The sequence below is a fragment of the Aplysia californica genome, unplaced genomic scaffold (assembly GCF_000002075.1).
Source record: "Aplysia californica isolate F4 #8 unplaced genomic scaffold, AplCal3.0 scaffold00406, whole genome shotgun sequence".
Taxonomy (NCBI): domain Eukaryota; kingdom Metazoa; phylum Mollusca; class Gastropoda; order Aplysiida; family Aplysiidae; genus Aplysia; species Aplysia californica.
Genome location: NW_004797676.1, coordinates 584707 through 608105, shown reverse-complemented (window position 1 = coordinate 608105; position 23399 = coordinate 584707). Strand labels below are relative to the sequence as shown.

General features: G+C 38.5%; 2 protein-coding genes across 4 annotated transcripts in view; one reads left to right on the top strand and one right to left on the bottom strand.

Annotated features, from left to right (window-relative positions):
- The first annotated feature begins 102 nt into the window (after positions 1 to 102).
- On the top strand, positions 103 to 19400 carry LOC101856446 (repressor of RNA polymerase III transcription MAF1 homolog). 3 transcript variants are annotated; one of them, XM_013085780.2, is made up of 8 exons: positions 103 to 1287; positions 7313 to 7465; positions 7983 to 8151; positions 8677 to 8801; positions 9346 to 9465; positions 10165 to 10236; positions 10827 to 10883; positions 13177 to 19400. In XM_013085780.2, exons 1-7 carry the CDS (start codon positions 1199 to 1201, stop codon positions 10858 to 10860), a joined length of 762 nt encoding a protein of 253 aa, XP_012941234.1. In that variant the 5' UTR covers positions 103 to 1198; the 3' UTR covers positions 10861 to 10883; positions 13177 to 19400. The 3 variants fall into 3 exon arrangements, with proteins under 3 accessions (XP_012941234.1, XP_012941235.1, XP_005104207.1); XM_013085781.2 differs by having other exon boundaries at positions 104 to 1287; positions 10830 to 10883; XM_005104150.3 differs by lacking the exon at positions 10827 to 10883 and having other exon boundaries at positions 104 to 1287.
- Positions 7123 to 23399, bottom strand: part of LOC106012538 — a gene marked incomplete in the record, with an annotated part of 20514 nt that continues 4237 nt past the window's right edge. Inside the window, 3 exon segments of the mRNA XM_013085779.2 lie at positions 7123 to 13282; positions 21309 to 22236; positions 22810 to 22943. Coding sequence (XP_012941233.1) covers positions 21409 to 22236; positions 22810 to 22943 — 962 coding nt within the window.

The following is a 23399-nucleotide window of genomic DNA, read 5'->3' as shown; positions in this document are numbered from 1 at the left end:
AAAGGTGTTCAGTTACAACTTCCGTATTCTTAGTTGCTGACTTCATTGGTGACCCAAATAAGCAAATTCGTTACTATATTTAGAATCGTGCAAGGGATGATGGGAATGTTATTTACAAATGGCTGACACAAATATTCGGTTGTAAAATTCTTCCTTGTTTCATGATTCATTTTGAGTTATATATTAAGAGATTTTCAACAGGATACCATTCACATTTGTGCTCTAAGACAATTAGTGTGTGGAAGGAAGTATTCTAGTTGATGTGAGTTTGAAGGGTGAACACTTTTCTTCGTGTTTATCTTGGGCTTTGTTGTGATCAGTAGTGATATTGTTGTGAACTCTTGAAAATCAGCTGATTTCACAATTTGCTGTTTGCTTGGAAATGGAAGGAGATCAGGATTTCAAACGCCTTCAGTGGGAAGATGAAGTGTTCTCGTGTGACATTATTCAAGATTCTGCCAAGCACAGACTTTTTTTTGCCCACCCTAAATCGTTTCGAAAGTCAAGTTGCAGTGTTTTAAATCTTCCGCGGAGTATTCCGTGTCCTTCTTTGTAAAGAAAAAAAAGGGATCTTGTTTGTTGATTCTGAACATAACTGACGACGAAAGACACACAGTAGCCTACATCTATTATCTAGATCTAGAATCTTGAGCTTTATTCGCCACTCTTCAAAGATCTGAATATTTCCTGTGAGTCTGTGAACCCTCAGTTACCATCAACGAAAAATCACATTCGCATTTCATGAACTGCTGACGGACTGCTACTTCAGCTTTCAACTCTTCAACTCCTATTTCATACAGTTACTAATCTAGACTATTACACAGATTTGTTTTTTTTTAATATTTTGCTTGAGAGTACCGATTTTAGTGTATTATATTTGCTCTAAGACATTTAACCTTCTATGATTATTAGATGAGCTTGTCAAGATCTACTTGACTTTGTAGCAGATACACTTTTGCCTTTCTGTTTACAGTTAGATTCTAGTTGTTGAGAGTATTCTCGCCGTGCCTTTTATTTCTGGTAATTTAAATTTAGTGAGTGGTGTGTAACATCGAAAATTCATTCCATCGTTGCTCAGACACTCAAAGGACTCGGACAGCAATTTTGTGAACACCCAAGCACCACCTCAGCCACCTGCCCCACATATAAAAGCCTGGTTCACTTTTATTCAGGGTTGCAGTACATTCTAAATTTCATCATGAAGCTTCTAGAAAATGCAAAGCTTGAGGCGATCAATTCAGCACTCTGTATGGATTTGGACAACTGTAACACATACATTGAAGGAAGGTAAGTGGGATACTAATAACGAAGGCCGGCACTATTTCTCCGAACGTTCGGGAAAATAAAGCTGGGCACTATTTCTCCGAACGTTCGGGAAAATAAAGCTGGGCACTATTTCTCCGAACACTCTGAAATATCATCCTTTCCCCCAAATTTCGGATATTATATAGATCTATAATTATAGTATGGGCCTACCAAAGATTGTTCGTATACAATATGGTTCAATCGGTCCAAAAAATGTCCGCCGTAAATATTTATATAAAGAAATGCTACAATTCCAAACAGTTTTTCGCTATAGATATGACGTGTTGCCTATGAAAGGTGCTGCTTTTAAACGTAATGTGTTGTGTTCACTCGTGTGCTGTCTAGATCTAGATCTACGGAGGGTTATTGATAACTACACATAGAACTGGCATCTGCGTTTGTCACTGCTGCGACCAATGTACTGACACTGGCAAGCCCCTTAATGTGTGTGATTCCATAATTTACATGTAATATCCTGTACTTTTTTTTATAAATTACGCACATTTAGGGTTAAAACTGCCAATCTTCTTCGGACAGGTGGACACACGCCCTTATTTGTTAATGTTTGTTGTTGTTTATGGGCTGTTCTAATTTTGATTTCTTTCTGTTATGAAACCTTTCTTTTTCACGTTTTTACACTCATCTAAAAATCTCATCTAGACTAGCTGTTGAAAATTTAAATAGATATAGAATCTAGACCCAAAAATTTGCTCCTGTGTGTGTGTGTGTGTGTGTGTGTATGTATGTGTGAGTGTTTGAGTGTGTCTGTGTGTGGTAGTAAGTGGAGAGTGAGGAGTGTGTGTGTGTGTTTGTTTGTTTTTCGGGCTTTATTTCAGCCTTTATTCAGTAACAGTTCAAAGTATACAAAAATAGAAACACAGGATCCATTCACTCCAGGACTCATGAGTCATTCGTCTCTTTCAGTTTCACTCTTTCATTCAATTCCCGTGTTCTCTCCCGCGGCTCATCCCCGTCCGCATGACTTTCATACCCCACCCCATCCCTCCAGGCACACACAAAGAAAATCTCACTTGTTCCCTGCGAACCATGGACAATAATATAGGCAAAACACCGCCTGAGCTGCATTCCTTTTGTTCGTGAGCTGTGGACCAGGCCAGGGGTGGTCAGTGTCGTCGTCTTTTAGTTGCTGTCGCCTGTGGATACACTCGCACATTCTTCCTTTCACCCGCTCTTTCACTCACACTGTCTCTCCATCCACAGTTCAGCTCGTCATACGTTCAAAAGTTGCCCACTAGTTATGTTTAGTTAGTGTGTGTACATGTGCATGATGGTGGTGGGTGTGTGGTGGGTGTTACTGAAGGTTGTCTGTAGGCGGGCTTGCCATGCGGTACGTGTTCCTTCCCAGACCAGAGGCAGAGGCAGAATGAAAGTTGGCGCCGAACTCTCGCAATAAATAGGCAAAAAATCACGAGACCGGAAGCCGAAAACCGTTCGGAGAAATAAAGATCGGCACTATTTCTCCGAACGTTCGGAGAAATAGTCACTTCGAAATAAATTTGTACTCCATAAAGTCTATTTCTCTGAACGATTTCCGGTATTTTTTTACTTTCCCTCCTGTCTCACACTCAGCTACCAGTTGTCTATTTTCTACTAAATATTGATGCGCAGAACATGAATATTGAATATCAACTTCATTTCCGTCGCAAATTATTAGTTTTTGAAAAATTTGATTGTTTTTAACCGAGATAGACGTGCTTTGGACCAATCGGGGGGTTCCAGGGGGGCCTGCCCCACTGGGATAAAAGAAAATCTAGGGGGTTTTTACCCATAATTTGATATTTTACAGTTAGATTTGAAATTGTCTTGAAAATAATTGATTTGCGACAGTTTTAGTGGCTTTATGTGTGATCTGCAGCAAAGAGTACTGCAGTTTGACCCCTGAAACAGTGCATCTCTGTGTGCAGGAGTGAAAGTAAAAATTTACCCGATTTCCGTTCTCTAGATTTTTTGGTTGTTTGGAAAGTGGCTATTCTCACCCGCCCGGAAGTTCTCGCAAGATCAACTCCTCCCCTCTTCTCTCTCTCTCTGTCTCTTTCTGAATACTGTCTATCGGTGTGGACGATCAAATTGACCAAAACAAAGTTTTAAAATGATGTTAAAACACAAAAGTAAATTAATTTGGTTGTCTACAAAGATGCTACGGCTATTTAACTTTTCGAATCGAGCCGAACTACGCGGGTCGCCATTTTGTTTTGCCCGGAAATTCTCGCGCTACTCCTCTCTCTCTTTCTCTCTCTCTCTCCACTGCCCACAGACAAAATTGTACGCTTTTAGTAGGCTACAGTTGTAATGGAACGTTTGTTCACAGCACAGAATTCTACAATTTTTCTGTTATCACAGTGTAGAATTCTGTGGTTTAGGGTGAACGCAATATTTGGTGAACGCGCACCGGGTGAGAATAGCCACAAGACTCGCCTGCACTATTCTCACTCCGGGTGAGAATAGAGGTGGCCGTTGTTTGCAAGATTTAGAATTTAGTCGTCATCTTTCATTCTGTGAGGACTGGGAAAGAGCATTTTTTGTATAAAATTTAATTTTTTAGAGCTAGAGATTTTTAAAAATGGCTGTTTTTGTCTAGCGTTTCGCGGCCAGGAGCAGGTGTCATAATATAATCGAGATCACGATCTGATTATAGGACGTAAAAAGTCGAGGAGAAAAAACAAGCACTCACAGTAGTCAAGATATTATTATTAAGAGTTGATTCCCCTCACATCTATGAGGTAGACTCGACTATTGTAATAGTTCAATTACATAATCAGTGCTTGCAACTGCTTATAACTGTGGCCCGAAAGGGGTGAACAGGGTATATGTGTGGCAATGAAACAATTTTGACTGTTGCACACATATGTTCCCTTCAACTCTTTTGGTGAATTCTTCCAGCCTCATGGTAACCTTATTAATCAAAACTTGAGACTGCTTATTATGGAGTGGCACGATATGGGTGAACAGGCTATTTCTGTGGCAATGAAACCGTTTTGAGTGTTAAGCATACTGTTCATGAGCGTCTTTTTACCTTTAATTTATGAGGTTTACGTCTATGGGTGAATTTGACAGTGGCAAATTTTCAAAATTCGGAAGGGAAGCAGTGATTATTTGATTATATAGACGCTTCGCTACTGCATCATATTAAAAATAAGTACGGCTAACCCAGCTGACTAGCAGTCTAGTCGTCATTAAGTAAGGCTATCCTCTTCCGACAGAAAATGCTTTTTATAAAAGATGTCTTTTGAAGCTAACTCAGTGTTTCTAGTTTCTGTTTGTTTTAGTTCTATGGGTAATCTGTTCCACATAAATGGGATGATCGATGTGACAACACAAATGCCCTTTGCCTTTATTATTCTTTACCTTTTTTTTTTATATTATAGGCTAATCAAAAGTAAAAGGGAGTGTCTACTTACACAATAACCGGGGACGTAGTCTCAGTACTCAGTGTATCTATACATGGGGTAGGCTACTTAGTTTCGGGTGGCCCTTGAGCTTGGTGCACGGTAAGCCAGGTGACTGCTTCGCTCCCTTTATGACCTTGACTTCTTTCATTCTTTCCCCGCGTTTTGTGTGTTATGGACAGAATGAAAGCAATTACCACAACAAGACCATTCTGTGGCCTGTTTCCCATTATTTTTGGTCTGGATTTGAAAAATTTAAGATGGCACAGCCGTATCAATATATTTCATTGAAGATTGAAAACAATTCTAACCAGAAATTTCTCAGCCCCAACCCCATCCATTTATTCATAATTTGTTCATAAGATCTAGTGTAGTGTGCTTAAAAACGCTGGAAGAAAAATGCATGTAAATGAAAAGGTTGAAAATTTGGGGTTGGTTCTTTAAGCAAAATAACGGACATTTATTTGCAAATACCATAAATGGAAAGCCATTTATATCTATTCATACACATACTCATTGAGATATGACGAACAGTTGTGATGATTTGGGGGTTAGTGTTTTACGGCGTTTGCAACTGCATATATGGTCGTATGAGGGCGCGGGACACATTTATAAAAGTTTTTCAGTTAGGAAATTTTTTATTTTGCCTGGGTGGCAGAAACCTACTCTTATCGATTTTGGACCACCAAGGGATCTTTTGTTTGTTTGTTTTTGTAAAGTGTTTTACGGCGCTCGCAACTGCATAAGGTCATATGAGCGCGCGGGACACACCTAATATTTTCAGTTGGTAGGAAATTTTGAATTTTGCCCAGGGTCGGCCGAAGCCTACTCTTACCGATTTTAGACCTCCAAGGGATCTTTAATGTGCACATCTTGCACACGGGCCCTCCGAGATTTTTCGCCCTTGTCCGAGCAGGCTATGTGTAGATCTTTCCTACCAGAAGATCAGGGGTGTGGCAGAAAGACAGCAGTAAGGAGGAGCCAAGGAGTAGAAGTAGAAAGGCTGCAGAAAGAGTCAGGAGCCCAGAGGAGGGGGCAAAGGAGGTGAGGGGGTGGGGGCAGAAAGTGGAAATGAAAGCAGACAACAGAACATTACTAGAGAGCAGGAAAGGAGGTGAAAGGAGACAACTTTAGAGAAGAAAATTTTTGGTCGCTACCCGGATTCGAACCCGGGACCTTTGAATGAGAGGCCAACACCTTAACCTCTAGGCCACGAGAGCCCCCCAAGGGATCTTTAACATCATGCGCAACTTGCACACGGGACCTCCGAGATTGTTCGCTCTTGTCTAAGAAGGCTACCTACCATAATATCAGGGTTGTGGCTGAAAGTCAACTGTAAGAAGGAGCCAAGGAGAAGTAGTAGAAAGGCTGCAGAAAGAGTCAGGAGCCCAGAGGATGGGGCAAAGGGGGGGGGGGGCAGAAAGTGGAGACGAAAGCAGATGACAGAACATAGACTTTAGAGAGCAGGAATTTTCTTATCTGAAATTTTCTGTCACTATCCAGATTCGAACTGGTGACATATTGAATGAGAGGCGAACACCTTAACCTCTAGGTCACGAGAGCCCCCATGCAAAAGGTCATCTTTGGCCTTGACCTTGACCTTGGAGTCAGATCGAGTAGTCACGCATCTACACAAGGTGTCTATGACTATGAACTTGGGTAGAGTAAAACGGATGGTTGTGTTGCATTATTTGGGTTCACAGTTGTCTGTGGGGAAACAATACGGGTGTGTTCCATTATTTGGGTTCAAAATTTTATGTGAACCTGGATACAAATACAACAGGATAGAGCATAAATAACAGAGAGGGATGGCAGAAACAGCAAGTGCAGCTTTTCTTTGTTTGGCAAGATAGGCCAATTCCAGCACACATTTATACACAATGAACAAAAATGAAAAGTAATGGTAACAAACACCAAGTTCAAGCATATATTTTTATTTGAGCTAAAACCAGAGATATTGTACACTTTATATAATCTGGGGCTTCCCTATTTTGTTCATATTTTCACTGTGAGGAATTAAAAGGAAAAAATGACGGCAACATGGGTGAAGCATGATACTCTTCCCCAATAGTTGCTGCAGACAATATTATAATCGTTGTAGAGGACACACATAACACACACCTAACACACATATGTACACTGTCTCTCCCTCTCTCTCTCTAATAAAGAGAGAGAGAGAGAAACACACATGCACACATGTATGTTATACACAAACTGGCACATGTACATGTGTTTACATATGTACACATTATGTGTATATATATATATGACACAGTGAGCTTTTGTCTTAGAAAGCTTCTAGATTCTTCAATAAGTATTAAATATATTCTTTTATGGTATTCTTGTATATTCTTTTTTTGTATTCAGGATGTCCTGTTCAAAACAAAGTTAAAAACGTGTGTGTATAGGATTTTTTTTTTTTTTTTTTTTTTTTTGCAAGTGCCTTGATATCTCTGATTTTTTTGGTTTTTTACTGTGTGCAACTTTTTGTCAACTGATTTTGGTGAATCTTGTGTACTGGTACTGTTTCTTTTATATTGTGAATGAAAAGTTTATTTCAGTGACCTTAGATAAATCCACTTTTGGGTATTTTCCTACAGGCTTGAGAGTTACTCCTGCAAAATGGCAGGTAATGACAAGCGCCTGTTCAAGACAATGAATGAGGAGAATCGCGAAGCACCTGGTGGTCTACAAGCTTTGTCACCATCAGTTGCCTTTGGATATGCATCATCCACCAGCCCTATAGGAACCGAGTGAGTTTAAAGTGGTACATAACAGGGGGTATTTATTTCAATTTACTCTTTACCTTGATGGTCTTGTCCTTAACATGTTTCTTTTTGTTCTCATAAAAGTAGTGTGTCTGAATATATTTTAGACTTTTTTGGAGAATTTTTACTCTCTGCCAGTGGGTGTCAATACTAGAAAGAAGTTTTATTATGTCATACAAATAATCAGTATTTTTTAAATCTGTATTTTATGTGTACATAGCAGGATTTCACCTATTTCCTGTGTGCAGAGTGTGTAAACTACCACTTCCTGTGTACGCGCCTTGCTGTGGCGGAGTGGCTTGCGTGCCCTTACGATCCCAGGAGCTATGCCAGCGGGGGCCTTGTGCTCCTGGCAGGTTCAACCAAGCTGGACAGGTCCTTTGGGGGAGGGGCCAGACAAAGGAGTACACATTGACTGTCTGGCCAGGTCCAAGGGATTGTCTAGTGACCAGCAGGCAATGTAATTTATCAAACACATTTTTTTTCCCCTGGTAATTTTCAGACCTTACACCCATGCTGTTGGGAGTCATGAAGAGGGCGGCATACTTTGTGACACGATTTCTACAAAGACACTCTTCTACCTTATCTCCACCCTCAATGCATCTTTCAATCCAGACTATGATTTCAGTGCTGCAAAGAGTGCTGAATTCAGCAGAGAAACAAGCTTAGAGGTGGGTTTTAATTGCATTCTCGTCCCCAATGCTTTGCCCAGTGTCCAATCATGTTAATTTTTAATTGCAGTGTATTCGAACGTCTCTAAGATGCACTTTCATTTGTTTTGTTTTATTGATCAAGATCAACGTACTTGAAGTGTATTGTTTTGACTTGTACAAGTAAACTTTTTATTTTACTGGGCTTTTTTAAAGCTGACAATGACTGGATACTCATTGGTCTTCTCCTTCTTTTACTTAATATTGTTGTTGAATTTGTTTCCCTACCATGAAAATGTGAAAGTCACCATGCAGGTTCACCATATAAGCTCTACCATTGAACCTTTTAAGGTCTTTTGTAATAAAATGTTATGTTAAGAATGTGCAAAAATTAATGCCTGTTTTATCATATTATGATGCTTCAGACTAAAGCATGTTAAGAATAAATGGCTTGCTGATTTGTCAACAACTGTATTTGTTTTGTGCATTGTACTGTTCTTGTTCATCACATTCTTCTTGATCATTTGTCTTGATTTTTTTTGTCAGTGGGTAGTCCAAAATGTGAACTCTGCCTTGATGGCAGCTGCTGGAGACAAGTATGGAGCGTTCAAGCAACAGCTGTGGTCTTCATTGGATGATGAAATTTGCCTGAAGGACTGTTATATTTACAGGTAAGCTTTTCATTGGTCACATGATACAACAGTTAGGACGCATTTGGAAGTCTCATAGAGAAGAAAGAGGTCGGGTTATGTAATAGTCTGCTCAAGAATGATGGGTAAAGTTTAGTTTCAACTGCTTGCCTGATAATATGAGTTCATGCTGGCTACTTATAAAGGCAAAGTCATTTTACTTTGCTACTGTCGTTATATTTTTTTAGTTTTTTGTTACACTGATATATTGTAAATATTTTAATTTGGCTCATATATGACTTTATTGTGTTGCAAGTCGGTAAAACTCTACTAAAACTAAACTAAGATATCTTAAACTCCTTTGGCACAGCAGGCCTTACTTTTAGCACTTAATGTATTCCTAGTATATTGGATGAATTTTCAAATAGAAGGTCCTAAAGATATGTGGGAATGGAGCTTAATTTCCATTGTCTTTTTTTCTGAGATGGATGGAGGCAAAAACCACTTTGGTGGTACTCTTACTTCAATTGCTTTGAAAAGCATAATTTTCCGAAATTTTATGCATTAAAATTTTTTTTCCCACCAGCTACAACCCAGACATGTCATCAGACCCCTTCAGTGAGGAGGGCTGCATTTGGTCCTTCAACTATTTCTTCTACAACGTGAAGCTAAAAAGAATTGTTTTCTTTTCCTGCAGGGCAAAAAGGTGAGATTTGCTGTTAAAAGAATGTTACTTGATGAAAAAAAAAGTGAAGATCTGACGACTGTGGCCAAGTCTCATCTTAACATTTTTCATTTGTTTATCTCTTATTTGAATTGCCAGAGTTTTGAAGCAACTTCATCCCGTCTTTAAACTGCATATACCCTGACTGGAATTTACAATGCTGGAGCTGAATGTATCTTTGATTTTGGATGCCAGTGTCATTCAAATTTGAACGGATAAGAGCGTTGGCTAAATCTTTGCATTATAATTTTTTTACATATAGAACTTTGAAAGTCTTGAAAAGTAGGTCATGCTTGAACTGGTTATGAAATTTAATAAAATTATACGAAAATTGTAGTGAAGCCTGGAACCACACACACACACACACACACACACACACACACACACACACACATACAAACACACACATACACACACCTGACTTACATAGGTTTTAATTGTCGTTTTTTTTGTAACATTGCTTTTCCTTGGTGTTAATAATCATTTAAACTGAAAGTTCAAAGTCACTATTGTCTTATTCTTTTTTAATTGGAAATGGGATTTGTTCTGGTCTTTTTTTTGTCTTAAGCGATCTCCATGCATCAGTGCTGGGATCACAGGTTAGGAAGATTTGAAATTTGTTTTTCATCTTTCAGCTTTTTGAATTTCCCATTCTATGTTCTTTCATCATAATGTGTACAGAAAAGACACCATGGAAATGGATGGTGACATGGACTTCTCTTACGATGGCAATGATGATCTCATGTTTGCAGGGTATGTGCATTGTTTTCTTTCAGAGACAAGTAATATGTCTTGTAAATGTGGAGTTTGTCAATGCTTTGAGTTGGTAGCCTTGCAAAAAGAATTTTCCTCTAACGTCAAAGTCACAAAATCAAGTCGATAGGGCCACACCAGAAAGTAATGAGAATTACAGAGAATGCTACTGTCACATCAAGAATTCTTCAGTATGTGGAAGAGCCATGAAGATGAAAAGAAATGTAAGTCAGAAATATAGGTCAACAAGCAGCTTCCTCCATGATGACCACCTCATGGTCCCTACATTTTCAATGTTTTTCAATGAAAGATGTTTTACACATTATTCCTTGTCATTGAGTCTTATCTGTTTAAATGCTTTTTAAAGGTACTTTTGTACTTGATATGGTTGAAAAATATTTTACTTTTTCCTGAGATCAAGAGTTGGAACACTTCAAAACTTGAATAGAATATTTCACAATCAAAACTTCCAAAACCCTGATAGTTCCTTCCAGTGGTTGATGAGGTCATTGCTGTTTTTTTGTCTTTTTGCATCTCTTTAAGGGTAGGTAGCTGTTAATATTTATAACTTTTATATCAATACATTCCAGCAGCAGTCAGAGTGGTCGTAAAAAAGCACTCTAGGAGTTCAAAATGAAAGTCAACTGGTAAAATATAATCATTTTTTAAGGAGTTTGAAAAATGTCCATGTTTTCAGTGTACAGAAGCAATTTTAATTCAATTCTGCCAAGCTCTCTCTCATTCGTTTTTTTGACTAAAGTGCTCATACTTTTACATGAGCCTACTAACAATAAAATCTGTGATCCTAGTGGTGCTTTTTTTTAATAGTTGAAACCTCTAAAGAGATATTGAGGATAGCTTAATAGTTGTTGTTTAACTCTATTAATTTTTGCATCAACTGATACATTCAAAACAACATTTTTCAAAATTGGTGGTAGATTTTTTTTTTTAAAGCCTCTCTAGGATTACAGAAAATTCATTTTTACACAGTCAGGCCAAATAAAAAAGAATTCCTCCACTTGAGTTATAACTGAGTCAGTCAATTGATAATAAGTCAAAGCTCATGTGGCTTTGCAAGTGGTTCACAAACTCACAGCTTAGTTTTTGCTCTGTGACTGGTTGTTCTCAAAATTGACACTCTTCCATTCCAAAAATTGCTAATACTCTTCAGCAGTTCTTAAACTAAAGTAATGCCAACATTCAGCTCATGAAATGAACTACTAAATATTACCAATGCTTTTCGTAAAACAAGCCAGCCCAAGTGGCGTTCCTAATCCTAATTTTAGTATTACAGTAGTCTCCGCCTAAGATCCCACCGTTTCTGGTTTGCTTAAGATCCTTTTGTTTTAAGAAAACAGAATTTTTACTATACAAAAGTCACCCCTAAGATCCGACTCTGAAGGTCTACATTCGGCTAAGATCTCGCATTTCAGATCATAATTTAAGGAACAAAAACCTGGGCAGCACAGCCAATCGACCAAGAGTGTAACGTTGAGGCAAAGATAAGCCACTCTGGTGAATGTGATCACATAAGCGTTATAAAACTCGATGAAATGGTACAATGTTTGCCTCAGACAGGATCGCACACAACCGTTAACTCGCCGACAAATTTGTTTTCCCCAAACGTCGCTCTGGCATCTGAGCTCTCCGCCTAAACTTACATTACACGTTGGGTGGGTAGGGTCTACAAGTTTGCTTCAGGTGGGATCACATGGAACTATAAACTCTTCCTTGACCATTGCAACAGTTGTCTCCACTCCCAAATTTGTGAGACAGACTGAATTTTTATTGGAATGGTCACAAAGCAATGGTGTGACAAAGGCGGGGGAACTCAGAGATGGAAAGCTATCAATCTTGAACAGGTAAAGGGGAGGGACGTCTGGATAAACATGGATTTTGAGACTCACAATAGGATAATAAGTGAAAATGGCATGCCTCATGCCACTGCAATTGGTCATCAAAGTTGACCACTCTTTGCTCGCCATATACCATAAACCCACCCTGGGGTCACGTCAGTTTATTTACGAGTGAATGGAGACCATTTTACCGTTTGAAGGCGTTAACATGGGTCACAGTAGATTTTTTCCGTGGTGCGTCTACTAAGATACCATTTGCCTAGGGTCCCATATTTTCTTTGCTCCCGAGCATCGGGATCGTAGGCGGAGACTACTGTACGAGACTAACTTACTAACTGAGGCACTACGCTACAGACGGAGACTAGAGGTCAGCGAGCTGCTGATATTAAAACTTATGATCGTATTATACTATTTATACAAGTTCAAAATAAAATACCAGAGAATGGAATGTACTCTTACCTGCTCAGTATATCAGTTCAAGCAGTGTCAAAGCTGAGAACTGAAGAATTACAGTTATTCTTCCCCTTTTTCAAGTGACAGTAGCTTATGAAAACCCGGAGATGTGTTGTGCGCGAGTGTCAAAACATGCAGAAGTTGCATCCTGGGATCAAATGGGTCTGTGCTGGTGGGAAAACCGTTGGAGCTGTAAATAAACTGTAGGCTGTGTTTTTGACTCTATGAAATTTCAGTTTGAACTCCGCTGAAGGGAACAACTCCTAGCAGTACTACATTTGTTTTGGCTGTCAGGGGAAAAAAATTAATCGATCAACAAAGCAAAAGTTTTCTTTACTTCTAAAATTTTCAGGTAATTTTAGAGGGGTAACTTCTAAAACGGTTGAAAGCGTGTTTTAAAAATATGTTATTGGTAAAAGTATCGCATCAGATTAATTCTCAATACACTGAAGTTGCCAATTTGATGTACAGTTAAAAATGATTTTTGCCATACCTTGCATTTTTTGCTCTGAATATTTCCCATGATGTACCTTAAAGTTTCTATACGTAAGTTGTTCTCAGTCTCTTTTTTTTTGGGTGACAGTATGTATATCAGACAGTTTGTTATTTTATTCTTTTATTATCATTTCAGAGATGGAACTCCGTAGATATCCCTGCTGTGTACGTGTCATGGTTGGCGTGTCACATGAGGTGCTTGGAAATTCGCCTCCTCGTTTGTGGATGACTTTATCCAATGTCTGAAAAAGAGGGAAAGTTATTTTATTGATTACACCCATAATCAGTACCACTATGCCTTCCTTTTTTCTTTTCAGAATTTAACTCAAAAAATGCATAAAAAGACAAAAACGTAAAACAAAAAATGTTTGAATAAGAATTTGCAATCCATGTATGAATTCTTTCTATCATTGTTATTATTTCCATAATGCACTCAGTTCAAGAAACAATGTGATAATGGTTTGGGTTTGGTTCTGTTTGCTCTTTGTATCAATGTACACTGTCATTCCCAGCTTTTATTTGCAATGTTTTGTTATTCATTTTCTTCATTGTTCATTGTTGCTGAATGTATATATTGGACAACTAATGTGTAGAAAATTGCTATGATTGTGTTTATTTTTTTGCATATATTTTCATGTGTCTCACTCCACTGGCCTTCCATTTATGGAAAAGTCTACCAAAAGTGTAAAAAGAAATAAATATTTGTTCAATTTCAGAAATGACAGCATTTAAACATTTTTAATAAAAGAAAGAATCTTCAAATTCTGGAAGATGGGGGTGTAAGATATTTACTACAGCTCTTTGCTAGAAAATGGAAAGAGGTAAAAACAATATTCATTGAATTGATCATTTTCCATAGTGGTATTGTATATTATCAGATAAGGTCTTAAAGTTTTTGGGGGTTTTTAGTCTAAAGATATTGTGTTTTTTAATGAAACACATTACTTCTCTGTCCCCTCCCAATTTATAAGTTCTTGTTACCTGTCAAGCTTAAAGCAGAGCTGGTTGTCACACTTTGCCTATTCGATGGTGCTGTCTGTTAATTATTCAAATTTTTAAAAAGGAATAGATGTTAGAAGTATGTCGGGTTAGTCGGCAAATACTACAAAGATAATGCATAATGGGCTGGTCTAATATCAATTGCTGCTCGCTGTATTAGTTGGGTTTTTTTAGTGTAGGCTGTCCTCTGTTAAAATTTGGATAGATCTACAGGTTAAAAATATTCATTTTTGCGTCATAATGTTTCTTATATATATATTTCTTTGTAATCTCTGCTATGAGCACTTATTTGGTAATGTTTTTAATTATTATACTTTCCATTTTATGTATTCCATTTGGTTTTAGTTGCTAGGCTTTTAATAGCAACTGGAAAATACTTGGGGATTTTTTTGGTTCTATAAAAAAAGTTGATTTTGATGTCTATTTGTTAAAAAAGCACCAAAAAGTAATACCATTGTTTAATGCCAACTAAGTAATTGTAGTGGTTATTGGATCCTAGGGAATAAGTGTCCGGTTTCAAACTTATAACTCCCTTTTAAACAAATGTGCATGTTCATACATTTAGCAAATTTTTGTTTTACCCCACAACCGTCAATTTATATTTTTCTGGAATGGGAGTTTTAGGACTGTAAATCTCAGTAATTCTGAAAGGAAAAAAATGTACTTGAGATCCCTTTTTTTTTAATAAGTATAAGCCACAATGTATGCGTAATGAAGCTTCCATGTATGATAAGTGTTGTTACCTATTCTTTTGTACATTCTGTATCGGTATTACTCCTGTGCAATGTGGAAGCTCATTACATACAGGTGGCTATTAATTGCTGCTTGAGGCAAACCCTGTGTATAGTTTTTATTTTCATATGTCAAGTATTCTTTTCTACCAACAAGCGCACGATGTAATTGTGGCTTAGCCCTGACTAGGCAGCTAGGCCTCATGGCCGTATACATATTGAGTGACTGGATTTTTATCTATAATGTAATAATAGTCTGTGGTATTGTTTGTAAAGATATTAGATTTGTGGTCTGCGGAGTTGAATAACATCTGAGATGTCGACACAAATGTATTTATGTATCGAATGCTACTGATCAGGTCAAAGTCAATACTGGAAAAAAGAGGAGTGTATTTATTACACTGAGCAGGAGTGCCTCCCACGGTTGTTGTATACAAAAGGAAAAATGCAGTATTTTGTGCCTATTCTTATTCCGTAAACTGTCTGTAAAGTAAATTTTTAAACCTGTATAGAACACACTTTGGTGAAGGGTGGATCTTTTCTTCTTTTCAGTCATGTGTGGACTGACTGTTGGGGGGGGGGGGGGTTTAGAGAGAGAATGGGCTTGGTGTATAGCTTTTTAACTATTAGATACAAGTTAAATTTCAGATTTTTCTGCTCAAATTATCCTATCTGTGTACAAATATTATTCCATAATTCCAGTCGTTGTTGTCTGCAGAGGCTTTAGTCTTGTTTGGGTTTTTTTTAATTTACTTCTAAAGTTCCATAGTGAAATTGTAGTCTCTTTTGGTCACATCTTCAAAAAGTGTTTTTTGTTGTGGAACTGAGAACTGCCAAAGGTCTTGCCGAATACTGTTTGGTGTAACAATCCAAAATGAGCAATTGATGTACAATTGTCAACAATAGTGATGTCATTTGAGTCTAGGGGTGCAATTGCAAATCATCCTTGTTCACCTGGTTGCCTTTGTTCTCTTCTTATTTGCGAGAAAGAGGACACTCCTAGGACAAGTTTATAGAACCTTTAGGGCTCAGTGAAGGTCAATATTTGTTTTTCCTTTTGTTCTATCTAAAGAGCTTGTTCCATTTTAGTTTTCACAGGCAGCATCAAGGAGAAAAGCTCCATTGCCTCTGTAAAATGCCATCCAAACAGACTTTTTATGCAAATTCCAGCTCAGGAAAATAAGTTCCTATTTGTAATAAGTATTGGCATTTCTGTTTTTAAAGTAATACTTCCACAGATCTGTTTCCCTGCATCTTTTTATTCCTATATTGCTGCTGTTGCTGAGAAAATCAGTCTGATTTTTTTTAGTGGACCCTGTTAACCAGGGTTAAGCAGAGTTAAACATTTTCCTTGGCACTGCAGCACTGTCTTTTATGTATCTTACCTGTTTAGTAGCCCAGCTACCATTCTGTCTATCTTTATTCACTGCTTTCTTTGAACTAAGTAGGCCTTTTTCACTGGATTTGTACGATGGGGAAACAGGGCAACTTGTCACTTTTCTTTTTTTACTGAAAACAAAACTACTAATTCAGTAGAGTTTTTATTGCAAATTCCCTTGATACAGAGTTATCTGGATCGGTAATAGCACTCAACCAATGACAGCAATGTGTGTTCCTTGTCGTGCTGGCCCATTTTACTATTGTGTAGATTCTTTCACTCAGCTGAGATGAGAACGTAATTAAATATTTCTTATTTACTATATTGAGATAGATCAAAGACAAAATAAGTGCACTTGTCTCTGTTGCTTTTTGAAGATAGGTCCCTTATTGTCAATCCTCCGTAGTGAATGTGCTGTCTTGTTTCTGTCATAATCAATTTAAACTATGACGACTCTGCCTGTGTTAATGGCAACTAAATCCAATAAATGTTTGGCTCTCTTGAAACATTATTTGCATCTGTGTAGGTAGCCGTTTGTTTGCAACGCACATTTTGCATTGGTTTGTCTTGAGTTTTCAAGGAATTTTGTAGTACTGTGTTACCGGCTGCTTTGCAACCTGTTTCTCAGTATTTTGTTAACCAACAAAAGTTGGAGTATGCTAATATCAAATACTGGTCCTTGAAATGTGTGTGTGCCTAGAGAAAGGCCAACGAAGTCGTACCCTCTCAAAAATGTAGTTCCATCACAAATCACACTTTTAACCATATCGTGATAACATATTGAAAGGATTTTATATTGTACTTCTAAATATTTATTTTTGTATTAGTTATGTTTGCAACATGTAGCCTACTTCACCAAAAGTTAAAAAGAAAATGTGCTAGAAATCAGGTTTTTCTCCAAACTTTGTTTTTACACCCTCGGTTACAAAATGTGGCATATGGTGAAAACTGCTGAAAATACACTTGAAAAGTTTAAGAATCAGCGTGTTCAGCATTGAATTTACTTTCCACATTATGCCTTTATTTTGATATATATGCAAAATTTCCAACAACTAGGTCCTTTCTCCAGGCACACACAAATATTCAGAATAGACCATTAAAATTTCGTCAGCAGAAACAAACGAAAAGAAGAGCTTTCTAATTTAATTACTGTGCTCATATGATCAGTTTTCAATTGCTTAAGTGTGCAAAAAGTGTGGCTTTAGTGTTTAATGATCTTGTCTGTACTTGTTATCAAAAGTTTGAGTTTGGACTTTTGGAAATAATTACTGGGCATTTATTACCACTGTGTTACTAATTCTTACTTTTTTTTTGGGGGGGGTTCACATCATGCTTGCTTTAAATGAGTAGACATACGCTAGTACAGACAGGCTATTGCATTATTATGCTTTTTTGTTCTTTTTTTTAAAGGAATTTCTTTTAACGATCATGTACATATGTATATATATTATATGTATCGACTGCTTACTTTTCGAAATGGCGTATGGCAATCTTACACTAATTTGTCGATATATATTGGGATTGCTGTTTTGTTTTTTCAAGTCTCTGTATTATTCTTTTTAAAGCACAGTTTTAGTCTGACTCACAAATATTTTATTACCTGTTAATAGTTTTGTCAACTGAAAATTCTTTTACTCAAGTTTTATCACTTTCCCATAACTAACTGGTTCCTGGTGTGGTAAAGAGCTTGTGCTTGAATGAAGGCAAAAAAGAAAAGTTGTAAAACTGTATAATCAGGAAAACCCTTTGCTATCTATGAAATGCTTCCTCTGGGAATGCAAATTAAACTGGTTCTGGATTTCTGAAAATCTGTTGTCAAACCAACATTGTCCCAATAGCAAGCACATTACTTTTGAATCGAGCAGTTTTGTGCCAAACTGAACAAGATTTTGAACTATCTTGATTTATTTTTTCCAAAAGAGAGAGAGGAAACATGAAAACAAAGGAAATATTATGTTTGGTTTACACCTAGCCTTCTCGGATAAGGGCGAAAAATCTTAGGGGTTGCATGTGCAAGATGCGCACTTCAACTTTCCCAGTATGCCCAAATTTACTTGCAACTGGTACATTGTGACCCAAACATAGACCAGACCCTTTTTATTGTAAAATATGTCGTGGCTTATATTTGGGTCTGCTTGTTTGTTTGTTGTTGTTTGGGGGGGGGGGGGTTCCTGTTGATCCATGAGTTTTTTAAATGTGACTTGAAACATAAGTAGGCTACTTGGCTGAGGACAATTGTTGTAATGGACTGATACAGTCAACGGATGAGTTGATGTTGTCGGGGGAATGATAAAAAATCAACTCATCCGAAGTTCAACTTGACTGTCGGGACCACAAAACAACGGCACAACAAAGTCTTTTGTCCTGCTCATGCTCACAATTTTCAATAATTTTAGTCAGGTGCTGTAGTTTGCAAGCGCACTCTGACAGCTATACTAACAATACACTTGTACTCGTAGCTTGTACCTCTGCGCTAAACGTGCACTCTCACTGCACCCGTTGAGTTGGATCTGTTTCCTCTTTGTTACCCTTAATTTACTCTGTTTGTGGCCCGTTTGTTACTAAAGTTGTTGTTGTTGTCTTTCATCAGGGATCTGGTAGGCATTCTTATTTTGCTGTTTTTTTCCGTTTGGTTTTGAATTCATTTTGATGGTCTAATTGAGACTTTAGCCGTTGCTGGATTACTTGTTGAACTGTTATTTCAACTGGAAACAATTACTTTTAAAAGTTTTTTTGCATTTAATTTCGTTCCTATTTCATATTGTGTTGCCGTATATGCATCATCCACTTGTATTGAGGCATTATTTTTCTTTCCTGTTAGGGTCTTACGTTGATGACCCTTTGATTGAAAGAACAAAAAAATTCAGAATGTTGAAGTTGTATTGATTTTTCAATAGGTAGGGGAATGGAGTAGTACATGTGTAGGAGTAGAATCTACACACATACTAACTTTTCTGTGTAGTTCTGAGACTGGAGAGAGAAATACAAGTTGTTTCTCCCACTGGTGTTTGTTTTATTGTATAAGCCTGTATTGTCGTTATATGCAAATATTTGGGGGCCCTGAACCAGCATTGGACTTGAACTTGAAATCTTTTACTTGTAAATATTTTTTCTAACCCCTTGTACATAGGTATGTAAATACGTGTTCTGTCATTGAAATAGCCATGTTATGTAAACATTTTTATACTTTTAGCTTGTGTTGTTTTCCTGTATAGTTTTGCCTCTGTGAATAAAAAGTACAGGAAATTTTCATCAAGGTGTACAAGTTTGTTTTGACTTCATGTGGATTTTTTGCGGATGGGGGGCGAATACATATATATCGCTACCTTAGAATTACTTAGTTTTATCTAACATTATTGGCCGTTTTGAGTTACTAAGACCATGAGGTCAGATACCAAATTTTGTTTCTTCTTTCAGAATCTTAAGACTATGCATAGTCGTTATCAAGGTATTCCAAAATTGCTTTTGAAAAAGCTTGACATTTTGTGAGACTCAAAGTTTTGAACCTCTCAAACTAGGTATTGAGCAGATAGAACTTTGTAATTTTATGGTAGCAATATATTCAGGTACGAGGGGCATACCAAAAGGTTTTTTTACCTGAATAAAAGTAGAAAGGAAACTGAAAGTTGGGGTGAAAGCCAACAATTATCTTCCTAGAATGTGTGTAAATTTGGGGGGATTTCCGATTACTGGTTTTACGACCAGCTTACTGTAAGTGAACAGGCCTTTGTTGTTCTCCAGTTTCAACATAAAGATGGAGAAAATTGAGCACAGGGCAGTAATGAAGTTATTGTTCTTGCAAGGCAAGCAACTATAGGATATTTTAACGGAGGTGCATGCTGTATATATGGAACTGATTGCCCATCCTTTGCTGTGATAAAATTTTGGTGTAAAAAATCTAAATGCGGATGCATGGACATTGAAAATGACCACCCTGATGGTCGCCCAGTGACAGCAACAACAGAAGGGAATGTGTTGAAAATCAAGAAATTTGTGTTGTGTGATAGGCGGGTGACAGTCGAACATTTGAGCAAAGAAATTAGGCTTAGCATTGGAGATATTGAACGAATCTTACATGAACATTTGAATATGATCAAGGTTTCTGCGAGATGGGTCCCACGTTTGTTGACTCCTCCTCAAAAAGTGCGACGTGGGGATTGTTGTTGTCAATAATTACTTGGTCTTTACGAAAAGGATGGAAGTAAGTTTTTTGAAAGACCTGTAACCATGGAATAGACGGGTCCCCCACTACGATCCTGAGTCAAAATCTGCGTCAATGCAGTGGAAATCGTCTTCGTCTCCAACACCAAAGAAGGTAAAAGTGCGGCCATCAAGAGAAAAAGGGATGCTATCAGTTTTTTGGACCAAGGAGTGATTATGACAGACTATCTTGAAAATTGACATACGATCACCGGGGACATTCATTATTCTAACCAGCTAAAAAAATTACGAGAGACTATGAAAGAAAAACGCAGAGGAAAGATCCGAAAAGGCATTTTGCTGCTTCACGACAACGTGCCAGCACACATTTCAATGAAAGCTGCAGAAACTACGCGAGAAAGTGGCCTTGAAATTTTGCCACATCCACTCTATTCTACAGATTTAGCCCCATCCGACTTTTGGATTCCCCAAACTGAAAAAGAATTGAAAAGAGAGGTATTTTGAAAGTGAGGATGAGGTCAAAGAAATGATAGAGGGCTGGGTTTTTTTTACAGAGAGGGTCTTCTATTCTCAAGGTCTTTTCAAGGTCATACACCGATAGCAAAAATGCATAACTGTGGGAGGTGACTACATATAGAAAGACTAAGGTTAGCACCAAATTTAAACTTTCTAGCTTTATTCCTTCCTAGTCAGGTAAAAAAAAACTTTTGGTATGCCCCTCACACGAAAAGTCATGGGACGACTGTTCAAAAAAATGTTGGAGTTCAATAAAACAGTTGGGGGTGTATGGGGAAGAAAGAAGTGTGCACTTTCTAATTCCTTATTCCCCTGAATGTACATAATATTAATACTATACTATCCAGCAAAATGTATTTGTTGGTGACGTCTGTCCTGCTGTAAGTACTGACCGAAGTCGACGCTAGAGAAGAGTACATGTAATTTTGTGGGGTGTGAACCGCGAAGAAATATTGGTACAAAGACATCATCTTCAGTTTTTACCTCCAAACTTCATTGCACCTCTGATGACTTAGGTGTGTACAACGTACATATGACTCCGGGAAAGGCGGACGGGCCCTCTTTACTCTGGTAAGGTTAAGATCTACTTCTTTTGTGGTTGTTGCAGTTCGTCCATGATAAAAGAGGGTATAGACCAATCCAGAGGCGGCGTCTGTACGTGCTTAAATAACGGTGGCAGTTTCCCAGCTTTGGGATTCCTGCAAAAAAGAAACGGGGATCTCGAGCCGCGAATCAAAACGGCGTCTTTGTGGGACGGAAGCATCAGTTCATTGGCAGGGTCGGAGCGATCGTACCTTCCGATCGTATAGTTCGGACAGCGCCTCGTGAACTCTTTGTATTCTTCCAGGTGTGGGGGGAGTTTAGTCTCATTCTCGATCAAAGGTTCCGGCGCCTCGCGGTACTGTTTGCTCCCGATGATCTTGTAGGTGCCGTAGCCCGGCTTCGGCTTGGCGTCCTTGGGCGGAGGCTGGCAGACGAGAACGGGGCCTGCGTTGTGGGGTGTTCTTCCGCTACCAGGGCAGATGGGCATCTCTCGACAATGCAGTACACCATGCTTCTCCTCGTCGTAAGGTTCGTTCGCGTTGGGCTTATTTCTCGAGCACACTGCGGTGATGTTGGTGGTCGTGGGTTTGTTCCCCGGGAAGCTGTTGTTTGGCTGGCACAACATTTTGTCACCGACTCCCAACGTCTTACCACACTCTTGGATAGGACAGCAGTGCAGTGGGTATTGAGCAGGTTTTCTATCTGTAGTAGGTGCATTGTTGTTTTTTGATTTGCTGCAGTTATTATTATTGTCGGTGCTGCTGGGGGTGAAGCTGGTGCAACTTGACTGTTGTGTGACAGAGGCGGCTTCACTCACATTGTTGCAGCGGGAACCAGCAGTGTTGATCAAATTGTAAGCTGGTGGAGCCTTGAAAGGAAGAAAAAAAAACGTGTTTTTCTGGAACGCACATCCAGTAAGCCTGGACTTAACTTAACGTTAACTCGGACTAAACGAAAGGAGAATAATTCCTCGGTTTTGTGTTGGGCATTGTTATTTTGTTTGGTTTTTATTCATTTGCTTTTCAAAATCTACAAAAATGAGTACGTATATTTTCCTAAAAATCCTCCGATCAGGGTTCGCATTTTAAGATATGTGTGATGTCTGCCTAACGCACAGAATTCTACAGAATTCTGTGGCCTAACGCCAGACCACACAGACTATGCTTCTACTATGTACTACCAAGACGCTCAGTGTCATATGATGTTTTAATTCAGCTGGTACCGAGTGAACTCACATCTAACGAGAGAGAAAGAGGGGTGGGGGAACCGCTAAACCCTCCCGTTCGTCCCAAGCAGTGGAACGCCCTGTTACTATTAGGGATCCCAACCAGGGTCTTGGAGGCTGAAGCCCTGAGCAAACGGGCGTTCTCTCTCTCTCTCTCTCTCTCTCTCTCTCTCTCTCTCTCTCTCTCTCTCTCTCTCTCTCATCTATCAGTATCACCTGACTGTTATTGTTTCCACTGCAGTCAGCCTTCCTCCCGACCCTCCGATCATTTGTCTCTCTGTGTGGTATCTCTGCAGTCTCTTGGAGAGTCCACGGTCTCGGCACCCAGTGAGCGGAGCATGGACTAGGCTCTGCACGTAGGGGTGAAGAAATAGGAACATTAATGTAGACGCAGACCTGTAGATCTATGTCCAAACCCTCACCGTTCTTCGTCATTAATAACTGACATTCTAAAAAATAAAATCTGACGTTGTGATCACGTTTGCTTTTAGCTTTAGCTACCCCCCCCCCCCTTTTTTTTTAAATTTAAAAAATTCCTCTCTTTTTAATACACACCCCTTTTGATCTATCTATCTATCTAGCTATCTAGCTATCTATCTATCTATCTATCTATCTATCTATCTATCTATCTATCTATCTATCAAGGGGAGGGGGGTGACCTACAGATCAAAGCTTATTCTATCTTAACTCTCAGCAGTTCTTCATCTGGATTCCATAAATCCTTAAATGAAGCTCGTGCGTTTTCCAAGGAGAAGTGGGGTATAATGCCTGCCCATCTCTTTCTCTCTCTCTCTCTCTCTCTCTCT